This window comes from Ursus maritimus, unplaced genomic scaffold (assembly GCF_017311325.1).
Source record: "Ursus maritimus isolate PB19 unplaced genomic scaffold, ASM1731132v1 scaffold_17, whole genome shotgun sequence".
NCBI classification, from domain to species: Eukaryota; Metazoa; Chordata; class Mammalia; order Carnivora; family Ursidae; genus Ursus; species Ursus maritimus.
Window position 1 is genome coordinate 58116823 of NW_024424119.1, and position 12000 is coordinate 58128822.

Here is a 12000-nt window from a genome sequence, read left to right on the forward strand (position 1 = left end):
GGAGGCTTCTCTTTCTGAAGCAGAGCTCTGGGAAGTCTCCGGGGACTGTGTCCCTCAGCACAGCCAGGAGGGACGGCCCCACCCTCCCCAGCCCTGCCTCCGAGGGTAGGCTACTCTCTGTGTGAGGCCTATTGTCCCGAATTGTGGTGGGATTTAGAACAAAGGCTCAACCAGCTAAAATCACTCCGATTGTTCCTAGTCTAGGAAGGTTCAGAGAGTGGTCACCAGCTCCAGAGACCCCTGCTCCCCGGTGCTGCCCAGATGACCTCGGATGGGCTGGGGCCTGCCACCTTTAGCAGTAACCTCTAAGGTGCCGAGGAGAGCTGGGGGCAGTTGTGGCTCAGGGCTGGGCTGCTGTGAATCTGAGAGCTGCTTGGGGACATCCACGCTCAAGAGTCTTGCTTTCTTGATCCCAAAGTGATTTCAACCCCGGGAAGCCACACCGCACGGTGTCGTGAGCAAAGCTCCGAGTGCCTGTGAACACCTGGAATAAGCCAAGGGAGAGCTGAGCACTGGAGGCTGAGCCCTGAGGGTCTGTCTCTACTGCCCATCCTGTTCCTCTCCCACCCCTTCTAAGTCGCTCCCACGGCCGTATCCGCCCTTTGGGGACCCTTCCAGAGATCTGCACACAAGGTTCTAGGGCCATGACGATCCCGGGTCAGCGGCGTTGAAGTGGGAACAAGTCAGACACGCGTGACTCGTACCTGCACTTCATACGGGCTGCTCGAAGGAGGCCCGCGGACGGGCGGGGGAGCGAGCACATGGCTGCGCCATCTGTTCTCCCGACAGCCGCCTGTGATGAGCCGCTCAGTCAAACGCCAACCGGTGATGGATGGCCTACTACGTGCCAGGCTGGCGGGCCCACACGAACTCTGTCCTCAGACAGAAAGACGTCTTACTCGGTCTCGTTCTGCGATTTCCAATCAAAGGTGGTGCTTCACACTCCTTGAGAAGCACCTTAGGAGTTTCCAGGGGGAGGCGGGTGTGGGGGGAGCTGAGCCCTCTGTCCTGGGGGAGGCGGGTGTGGGGGGCAGCTGACCCCTCTGTCCTGGGGGAGGTGGGTGTGGGGGGGCGCTGACCCCTCTGTCCTGGGGGAGGTGGATGTGGGGGGGAGCTGACTCCTCTGCCCCAGGGGAGGTGGGTATGGGGGAGCTGACTGCTCTGTCCTGGGGAGGTGGGTGTGGGGGAACTGACCCCTTTGTCCTGGGGGAGGCGGGTGTGGGGGGGAGCTGACCCCTCTGTCCTGGGGGAGGTGGGTGTGGGAGGGAACTGACAACTCTGTCCTGGGGGAGGCTGGGTATGGGGGGGAGCTGACCCTTCTGTCTTGGGGGAGATGGATGTGGGGGGGAGCTGACTCCTCTGTCCTAGGGGAGGTGGGTATGGGGGAGCTGACTGCTCTGTCCTGGGGGAGGTGGGTGTGGGGGAGCTGACCCCTCTGTCCTGGGGGAGGTGGGGCAGCTGGGGCTACCTGAGCCCCAGGCCCACTTGGTCCACTGATAAGAGCAAGCTGCCTGCATAGGAAGCTGTGAAATGGGTGGGGGCTCCATAGCAATGACCTTGACTCAGCTGCCCTGACTTGTACCCTAGTCCTACCAGGCGCCATTGGGGTGACCTTGAGAAAAGCTCTTAGCCTCTACGCATGAACGTCCACCTTCCAAGAACTGGATAACGCCATCGCGTGCTGTTCTTGGACGCCAGCTGGTCCGGTGTAGCGCAGTCAGACCTGGGCTCACGGTGTGGAGCGTGTCCGAGCCCTGCGGTCTGGCATCTGGGCTGATAAGCTTTGTGGGAAGACCCGAGGCGCTGCTGTAATTGATTGTTTAAGAGGCAGGAGACTGGGTGAACCCAGGGCTCCGGGGTCGGAGCAGGGGTGAGCTTGGAGAAGGTGGTGTGCGCGCCAGCCGTCCTGAGATCGCTCCTGCGTCCAGCAGTGAGCAGGGGTGGAGGGGGCTCCCCACCGAGGCTGACCTCACAGGAGGAAGGGTGTGTGGAGGAGCTGATTTATTCTAACGGAGAAGCGAGCTCCTGTCCCTAGCCAGGCTCTGCCTTTCTTAAGGACGCCAGCGCCCCACAGCACGCCCTGATGGGCTTCCTGCTGTGAATACTGAGCCAAGTGTCCCCGCGCTTGTCACGGCTGGTCCAGGAGCCCCAGTCCAGGTGTGTGCAAACCCGACTCCCCCGGGGAGGTGTGCGTGGGCGCCGTGGATGGACGGGGCGGGCGTCACCGAGCAGCTGGCGTGGGGTCAGCCCCTCAGAATCCCGCCGGGACCCGTCACTCCAAATCTCTTCTCTCCTCCTGAGATTCTGCCCGTCCTACAGGGGAAGACAACACCCGCTCCCTCGAGCAAATTTAATGAAAATAAAACAGCCCAGTTCTGTGACCTGTTGGAGACTAACCTTGGACGGATGACCCCACTGACCTGTGCACCTGCTCTGGCCCCTGATCTCCCCCACATCTGCGCGGGACACCGGGGTGGGAGTGGTGGTGGGGCTGGGGGTCGGGAGCACTGCGGTCCTTCCCTAAACCAGTTAGCTCACGATGCACGGCATTTACTCCTCTGCCTTAGGGCTGGTCCACCGGAGAGCAGCAGGGAGCGGAGCGCTCCCCAGTCCCAGGCGGCAGGGAGGTGCGGTGACACCGGGAGGGCATGACGCTGTGACCCCTCCCCCTCCCCTCGCAGCTGCTTTGTCTCTGAGAGCACTTTGCTTCTGTTCCACTGACTGCCGCCTTCCCCAGTAAAAAGAAAGGTAATTTTCTGCCTTGGGTTGTATTTATTACTAAAGTTACCAGGCCCTGTGATCAGTATTAACGTCACCGTGTAAAGTAATACGAAACTAATTACTAGCTAAACTGAATTAGATACATGGCAACTGCCAGCCAGGCTGGTAGGGGGGGAGCCAGTTTTTGGCTCTGACAGGAACACCGTGATGCTTCCCACACTCTGGAAGCGGCAGCCGTAGGGTCCTCGCCACGGCGGGGCCGCTCCCGATGGTCCGGGCGGCTGACCGGGGCAGCAGGTGGGAAGCGAAGATGACTGTCCCTACGCTTTTCAGGCCGTCGCACACACGAGAAGCGCGCTGGACCACCTCAAGCACAGGCTTGACACCAGTAAGGAGGGTCACCGTTGGCTGAGTGTCCCTGAATCACGCTGCCTGCCGGGAGCCCGTCTGGACCCGCAGGTAGCAAGCCCAGCGACCCCATGCAGCATCCTCACTGTCCAAGCGAGGACGCCGCGCCTCGAGGTGCCGTACCTGGCCTCGCAGCCCCGCGCGTCAGTGACAGAGCCCTGGTGCGCCCCCAGGTCTGTCTGCCGCCTGAGACCCCGAGCGCATGTTTCTGTTAAGATGGAGAGAAAACATGAAAAGTAGAGGGAAAGGCTCAAGGTCACGAGCAGCAGGCAGAACAGAGGTGCCTGGAGCCATCGAGCAGATCTGTAGCCCTTTGCAGGGCAGCTCGGGGAGAGTCTCCAGCTGCGGGCCCCATGCTCTGACCTGGAAACTCAGCTTTTAGAAGGGGAGCCCAGAGCGCCCGGGAGCATTTGGGTGGGGGCCCATGTTGTGGTCTTCTTCCTACCACGAAGGGTGGGGGCCTTGAGCAAGTCCCCATCCGGGGGGCGTCTGGGAGAGTGCACCCAGGCCCCTCACCTCAGTTCTCTGGGGAATAAAATGAGGGTGCACGGAGGGAGCTCTGCACCCCTTCACGCATCCCAGCATCTGCTTGACGGCTGAGTCCAAGGAGCAGGCGAGAGCACACAGACATGCTTAGCTAACGTCGCTAATCGCTGACAGGCCCACGGTCCGTCACACCATGTGGGGCTCTGGGCATCATTCACGCAGCACTGGGGGGAGAGGGACCAGACCCTGCTCGCGGCTCCTTGCAAACGCTGGCTCCCCCTCCCTCTGGGCCCAGGTTAAGTCTTAGGACAACAACGGCCAGATGACGGCCAGATGACGGAGGGTGAAGGTGCCTTCTTTGCTCTCCGGCAGTGTTTAAAGACGCGAGCTTTCCAATCCGCTGGCTCTGATCTCGGCCACAGGGATTGGTACTGTGTGCCCGTTATGCAGGGTGTAATGACATCTACGGTCCGGTGTTCTGGCGGTCGGGGGGAGAGCGGGCAGCAGGAGAGCCTGGGGAGAGGTGGGCGGAAGCCCCATCTACGTTAGTAGTGCTTATCCCATCCCCCAGCGTCGGCCAGCGCGTGAGAGGCCCAGGCTTCACGGCGGAGACTTCTCCAGCGTGCGAGATGGCTGTCGCGGGTGGCTCTGGCGAGAAGTCTCTTCCTCGGGCTTCAGGCGATGCTTGGGGTGTATGAGGGTCGAAGAGAGAACAGAGGTGTATTTATAAATGTTATAAATAGCGTACTCAGGACCGTAGGGGGTTGGTGTTAAATCTGACAGCAGAGCAGGACTCGGAGAAGACACGGAGGCGGGCTTTCAGAAACAATCCGCCGCTCTCAGACATGAGTCCCCGAGCCCCTGCCCTGCCCAGCGCACCAAGGCTCCCAATGCCCGGGCTGCCCAGCCTCCGGGCCTCGTCCTGTGGACGCAGGAGAGCGGGGGGAGGGTGTCTGGGGCATGGCATCGAGGGACTCCATTTCTCCAGAGACAACACAGCCTCTGTTAAAGCTGGCTGGGCGGCTTTCTGAGGCCGAGTCGGGCCAGCAGGCAAAGGGTCCTAATCTGCTGAGGGCAGAGCGTGGGCGCTGGGAAGGAGGAGCGGCTGGCAGCGCCCGCGGCTGGCTCTGAGCGGGCGCTGACTTCCCGGTGCCTCCTGCAAGCGCAGCTGGACCCCAGGGTGGACTCAGATGTTTTTATAACTACGTCACCCTCCGATCCACGTCAGGAGCCGTGAATTCGTGTCGGAATCACTGACTGATTCAATAGAAACCAGTCTGTCCTCCTCAATCACTTATGGGGAGTTCCCTCAATGGACAGTAACGTTTACAGGACCCCCGAAAACCACGAGCTCAGCCCACGGGGCTCTACAAAGTCATCTCATCCGGGCTCTTCAAAGTGCCACTCCCAGAAGTGGACCCCATTTCCGCTGGGCAACAACGTGAAGCCGTGGCCTCCCGGTCTGGACGTGAGCCAGTCTGAGGCAGCATTTATGAAAGCAGCATGGAGCTTTCCGGAGCAGGAGCAGAGGGTGTGGAGGGCAACAGGGAGGGGCCACGGGCAGTCAGCTCTCTGGATGGACAGAGAATCAGGACTGAGGGCTGGAAGGGGGCGTCGTGGCTCCGCTGTTGGTCACAGAGCACTCTCCCACGGGAAGCGGTTCCTGTCCCCGGGGGACTGGAGAAGACACCATGAGTCCCAACACCCCCCTTGAGCCTGTGCGGACGGCGGAGGGAAGTGACCTAGGAGCAGTTTCGGCTGGGGACGGGCCAGCTCCCGGCAGCCGGGCTAACGCACTTGCCGTCGCAGCGGCACCCGGGGCAACCAAGCATGTCTGGGCAGGCTCGCAGCCAGCCAGTGGAGCCCCGGCCTGGGTCTTCTGAGCCCTCCTCAGGACATGCTCTCCCGGTGGTCGGGCGGAGAGCAGAGCACCCTCAGCAGAGCGCACGCCTGGCCTTTCCACACGGCCCAGCCCCACAGCGGCCGTGGCGGGAGACCCTCCACCACAGAGGGTCCTGCAAGTGCACGGGCGAGGCCAGGAGGAAACGCCCCTCGCGAATGGGTATGAGGAGCAATCACCCCGGGGTAAACCCAGAGGCCGTGGGCTGAGCGAGGCGGAATAAGGGGATGCTTGGATCGGGCTGCCCATGGTGGTCTTCTGTGGCTGCTGGGAGAGGGGCTTCAGGTCACCCGTGGGCTCCTAAGGTGCACGGCTCCAGACCAGACCCTTTCCCTGCCGCAGGGGTGTTCTTCCCCAGAGGAGAGTGAGTGGAAAGGGCACATAAGGGCTGGAAGGAGCGGACTGGCTCCGTGAGGACCCCCCCACGTCTGTCTTCCCTCTTCCTCCCCCACCCCAACTATGTGCAGATAGCTTGAGAAAAGTGTGCGTGGTTTTTTCACAGCAAAAGAGCATCCCAACTTTGTTCTTTGGGGATGTCCCTTTGCTCAGACCTGAGCAAAGTGGACCTGTGTTGTGTCTGCGGCACGGAGACGCTCCGATCAGAGCGGCTGTTGTGGGCCCTCATGGGGTCGTCCTCCGACACCCCACATGTGCCGTCCCCTAGAAGAAGACCGCGGTTTTCGGCAGGAGGGTGCTTCCCCAGGCATGTCACGTCGGCGCTCTTTCTGAGAGCCCTGAAGCCCCAGGCCCTGGAGGCTGGCGTTCTTGTTTTCACATGTGCTGGTGAATTTGTGCAAAGCCCACCCAGGTCAAGGCTGGAGGACAGAAACCTGGCTGGTCCCCCCCAAATTCACATGCTGACATCCTAACCCCGAAACGTGATGGCATTGGGGGGTGAGGACTTTGGGAGGGGCTCTGCCGTCATGACCGGCCCGGTGCCCTGTAACAAGGCTTCACTCACCCCGTCTGCCGTCTGCCCCGTGAGGACGCAGCGAGGAGGCGGGCGCTCCCAGGACACAACCCTGCCACTGCCTTGTTCTCAGAATCCCAGGCTCCGCCCCCGTGAGCCACGAAGGCCTGTTTCCACGCTGTCTGTCTGGTGCTTTATCATAGCCACGGGGCACACAGACACCGTGACCTCTGCCAGGCGGAGGCCCACCATGAGTTTGAGCTTGGTCCTGGGGACGGCTGGCTCCCCAGGTGACCTGGGACAGGTCCTGCCGTCTTTCTGGAACTGACACAGCGAGAGCATCGCCCATGGGCGTCCGCAACGATTAAGGGACGTCCGTCACGCACCTAGTGTGAGCGTGTCTGGGGCTCAGCACCTGCTCAGTTAACGTCACCCCAGCTATGCCGACGTGTGGACGCGAGGGAGCCCTCGCCACAAGGAGAGCTGTGTGGGAACTGGGATTGAAGTTCCTCCCAGGAACATCTGGGGTTGGCCAACGCCAAGGATCTTTAATCCAATGTCTCATTCTTCAACAATTCATAGTTTGCTTTGGGAAATACTGTGTAGCCTTCTAAATCCAATTACACTTGCTCAAGGCTTCTCAGATGACCCTTTCAAATGCATTAAAAGCAGTAGTCTTTCCTACTGACTCAGGGATTCCAGTCACTGAAGAGGACTTTGGTTTGAGATTGGATGAGTCGGAAGTGACTTTCCTCCAACCTCCAGTTTGTCAGAGCAGGGATGCAGGACAGGGAGACAGGGGTGTATGCCAAGGCGGTAGGGGTGCAGGACAGGGCGGCAAGGGTGCAGGGCAGGGGGACAGGGGTGCATGGCACAGCGGTAGGGGTGCATGGCAGGGCGGCAGGGGGGCAGGGTAGGAGGTCAGGGGTGCATGGCAAGGGGCAGGGGAGTAGGGCAGGGGGCAGGGGAGTAGGGCAGGGGGACAGAGATGCAGGACAGGGCGGCAGGGGTACAGGGTAGGGGCAGGAGCACAGAGCAGGGGGGCAGGGAGCAGGACAGGGAGTCGGTGGTGCAAGGCAGGGGGCAGGCGAGTAAGACAGGGTGGCAGGGGTGCAGGCCAGGGAGGCAGGGGGCAGGGGTACAGGGCAGGGCAGCAGAGGTGCAGGGCAGGGGGGCAGGGATGTAGGCTGCCGGTTCGTCAGGAGCAGGGCTGTACCCACCGCACACCGCTGTTCTGTCTATATGCGCACTATGGGAGGGAAGGATGTGAACGGTGCCTCTGCTCGCTTCTTTATAAAGCCGACAAGGACGGGAGAGCTGGTGAGGAGGGGCAGAAAGGCGTCGGCCGGGGGTGAGCAGGCTTTCCCCCCGAGTCCCTCTCAAACTCCCCTTCCTCCCAGGGTCAGCTTCGCTCTGGGCAGCTGCAGGAACCCCGAGGCGCAGTCCACGCTCGGCAAACCCGGCGGGAGTCGCCCAGAGCCGCAGGCTTACAGGACGGCCTCTCCGCCATGCCTGGGGGTGCCCGCACCCCCCGGCTCCCCAGCGCGACTGCGGAGGGGGCTTCCCAGCCCCAGGCCGGCCCAGTGGTCCTCGGGCCCTCCTGCCCCCAGCGGTCCCCCGCATGGGCACCAGCCCCGTCGCCTCCCACTCCCTGGGCTTCGGTTTCTCTGTGGAGGAGCCCGGCCGAGCCGGCGCTCTTCGCATTGGGAGCGCCGACTGTAAACCCTTACGGGAATTACGGACCTCAGGTGAAATGAGATGTTCTTCAGAATCAGGAGCGATTTTGTTGCTGTTTAATTCTTTGTGTCCGCCCCTTCGAGCGTCATCCCCCAGAACGCAGCCATGCTCGGTGGGGACCGTTCTCGTGTCCCGCGAGACCTCTTCCGCACGTGTGCGTCTGTATCAACAGCAGCAGCTCTCACGAGGGGTGGCCCAGGTCTCTGCCATTCGCTTAACCCCTGGTGGCTCCGCTGGGGGCCTCCTGATAGGTTGTGTCTTGTGCAAAGCAGGATGGTCGTACTGGGTGCCAACCGGCACCTGCTCTAACCGCCCAATCTTCATAGCACCCCGCAGAGAAGGGTGACGATTATTATTACCGAACCCATTTCATAGATGGGGGAACTGAGGCACAGGACGGCCAGTGCCCTGGCCGGGGTCTCCCAGCCAGGGGCAGGCTGTCCACCCCCGAGTCTGCATTCTCAGTGCTGAGGGGCTTATCGGCGATGCCCCTCTCTGGCCATGGCACGTACTTGGTTGCAATGCCGGGAATTTGCTCCCGCGTTGGGGCTGCTTCTGTCCAGGGCTGTAGGGCACGCTGTCCCCTGTGTCTGGGCCTTGTCCTGGGGTTGGTCTGCAGCACACTGTATCCCCCATCTTGCACTAGTAGGTAATAAGCTAGTACCTGTGGCTTCTGGATGGAGGGCCCCAGAGTCTTGTAGATTGCGTTGGGTTCAATTTGAAATTCTTCCCACCAATTAAGTGGCCACTGTCTGCAGTGGGATTTGAGCGTGAGTGATTTGGGCCCCGCATCTGTTTCTCATGTGCCGGCAGAGGAAGGAGCCAGAGCATCGGTAGTCCCGTGAATGCTGCCTCCAGCATCCTATTCCCCCCCACCTGCCCCCGCCTGTGCCTGTGCCCGTGCCCCTGCGTGTGACCTGGTGTGGCCTGGACTCCGCTGGTGCTCAGCGGAGCCTGCAGTACCAGCACGTACTGGGAGATGGCGCCCTTCCCCAACAGTTGGAACGGGCCACCTGCACTCCCTCACCTTCATCAGGGAAACCAATCAGGAAACCCTTCAGCGTGGTCTCACACCCAACCCTCAGGCCAGGACCATCCTGGCTGTAATCGAGTCCCCTTTCTGAAAGGGGACGGAGCAGAGTAAAGCCCCAGGAAGGCAGTGTCCTTCTCTGGTGGGCCCCAGGAAGGCTGGCTCCTTGCAATCCGCATTCTGGAAGGGAGACTTCTCGCGCAGGCAGAAGAGAGTGTAGTGAGTGATCTGGGGAGCTCTTCCCTTCCCGAATGGCTGGGAAAGCTTAATGGGAGCAACCGGAGCATGTGCATTTCATCCTCCAGAAGCCTCCTGCAAACACTAAAGCCCCATTAAGGTGTTCGACCCAGTCCGCGCCGGGCTTCCGAGGAGACTTGCACGTGGCCTGGCGTGATGCTGCAGAGCGCTGGGGACTTGTGCCAGGCTGCCCTGCCCCTCTCCCTGGGCACCAGGACTTGGGACCGCCACTCTTGCCCCCTAACCATAGACCCCAAGGCCCCACCCAGGGCCATGCTCCTCATGGGCGGGGCACCTTTTGCGCTCCTGCCCAGATTCCTGAGCCCCAAACCTGCACCCAGCTCCTGCCCTGCCAGCTGGGCCCTGCACCCCTCCTGCATACACGGACCCCTCCCGCCCATACCCGGGAGCCCACACTGGTGGGTGCCAGCAATTGCCTAGAAACTCCTTTCTTCCCAGAGGTATTAGAGCACCTGGCCACCCTGGGTCCCAGAGAGCCTTTACACCTCTTTCCCTCTCCCCCAGCACTGGGGCTGGAGACCCCCTCCCGGCTGGGCTTCAGATGGCAGCAGGGCTGGCCTCGGGAGCGTGGACCCACCCCCAAGTAGGTCCGGGGCAGCCAGGGCTGACCCCGCAATGGGGTGGGGGTGGTACCAGAGGGGTGCCCCGGCCTGACTCAGCGGGGCGGGCGGGGGAGGGTAGCAGCGCGCAGCCCATCTGGAGAGTCAGGCCGCCGAGGTACACGTGGATTTTAGGACTTGGGGGCAGTGGTCAGCTTTCCTCCTGAACACCCATCTCAACCCCTTGGCGACTGGGGTTTGCAGGCCTCGCTGCCAGCAGCCAGGGGGCGGCGGGGAGCCGGAGCGGAGAGGAAAAATCCACCCATTTCCTGGGCAGATTGCGTCGGCCGCCGCCCGGCCGTGTCCCCGCCTCCCGGCCGCGGCCCCCGCGCGCAGCCCGCACGGCGCTCAGAGCCAGAGCCGGAGCCCGAGCCAGCGGCGGGGCGCGGGCGCAGGGCGCGGAGGGGCGGCGGCACCGCGGACACCGGGCGGCGGGCGGCGGGCAGCGGCCACTCTCCCCTCGGCGCCCCGCGGCGCAGCCATGGCCGGGCGCGCGGGGCGGCGACGGCTACGGCGGGCGGGCGGCGGCGGCCGAGGGGGCGCGGGGACTCGGCCGGGCGCCCCTGCCCGCCGCGGTGCCGGCCGCCTGAAGGCTGCCCGGGGGCGCGGAGCCGGAGCCGGCGCCGGCGCGCGCGGGCGCAGGAGGCGACTCGAGGCGCGATGTCGGTGCCGCTGCTCAAGATCGGGGTTGTGCTGAGCACGATGGCCATGATCACCAACTGGATGTCCCAGACGCTGCCCTCGCTGGTGGGCCTCAACACCACCAAGCTCTCTGCGGCCAGCGGCGGGACGCTCGACCGCAGCACCGGCGTAAGTCCCCGCCGCTGCCCCGCGGGCCCTCCCGCCTGCCCCCTCCGACCCCGGGCTGGGCGGCGCCGAGCAGGGCGCAGGGCCAAGGATGCGGGCAGGGGTCCCCGGCGGCTCCCCCAGCAGGTGGGGGTGACCCTGTCCGTGCGCTGCCGGCCGGGCCAGCGGCCCGTCTGGTCCCCCAGGGGCGCCGCCTCCTTCCTTCGCGGGGTTTCCTCGCAGGGCAGGGCGCCTGAGGGACTTGGAGGCTTGGAGTCCCCTTCAACTAATAGTAAGTCCCTCACTGACAAGGTCAGGAAACTGAGGCAAGGGACTTGGGGACTAGTCCAAGGTCACTCAGCAAGTAAGGGGTGGGGACGCCGCTGCTCCACCCTGTCGGGGCTGGTCCAGCCAGGGCTCGGACTGAGCCCGCCCTACTTTGTGAAAGGCAGACCTGACTGGACTGCCCGGAGTGGGCCGGGCCGGCAGGCGGGCCGGGAGCGGGCGGCTCCCACTCCCTGAGGCTCTTTTCCCTGTTGGTCCCCACGCATGCCAGGTCCCTCAGGGTCCCGGAGCCTGAAGGTGCGGTGGCCGGGGTGGGGCCCTGGGAGGCACTGGCTGCGGAGCTGGCCCCCTCTCGGTCCCATCGCCCCTCTGTCCTACCTCCCAGGTGGCTTTTCCCTCCCCTGTCAAGGCCTTGGGGGAGGGGGAGAGCGGCCAGGGCGCCTGTGGGCAGGGCTGACTCAGATGGTGGCTGGAGCTGCAAGCCAGGCTGAGCTGAGCGGGAAGCTCCCCTGAGCAGAGGAGGATGTGAGGAAGGGCCCCAGGCTGGCTCCCTCTGGGGCGTGGGGGGGGCAGGAGGCTCCTCTCCTGCCTGGTTTTTGCTGGCCCCGGCGCAGCGCTCCGGGGGTGGGGGGTCTCCACATGACCCCCTCCTAGGACCCTCGGCATGTTCACCGCACCTGGTGTTTCTAGGATGACAGCCAGCGTGCTTTTCATAATGACTGCGCTCCTGCGTCTGGGTCCTGGGCTCCTGGGGTTGGCAATGAATGAACAGATGTACAGCTCCTATAGATTCTCCTCCCCACCCCCAGGCTAAAAATAGCGGGGAGGTGACCTAAGGTGCTCGGCAGCTGCGGGGGGGGGGGGGGGGGGGGGGGGGGGG

At 63.4% G+C, this 12000-nt stretch overlaps 1 protein-coding gene across 2 annotated transcripts in view; it reads left to right on the forward strand.

The window, feature by feature from the left end:
- The window catches only part of OLFM1 (olfactomedin 1), a 37951-nt gene that overhangs the window by 2782 nt on the left and 23169 nt on the right, over positions 1 to 12000 (forward strand). The window contains exon 1 of one of the 2 annotated variants that reach the window (XM_040632171.1): positions 10659 to 10859. The exons of the other annotated variant lie outside the window; for it this stretch is intronic. Coding sequence (XP_040488105.1) covers positions 10710 to 10859 — 150 coding nt within the window. The 5' untranslated portion in view covers positions 10659 to 10709. Of the gene's footprint in view, positions 1 to 10658; positions 10860 to 12000 lie in introns of those variants that run through there. 2 annotated transcript variants of the gene reach the window in all.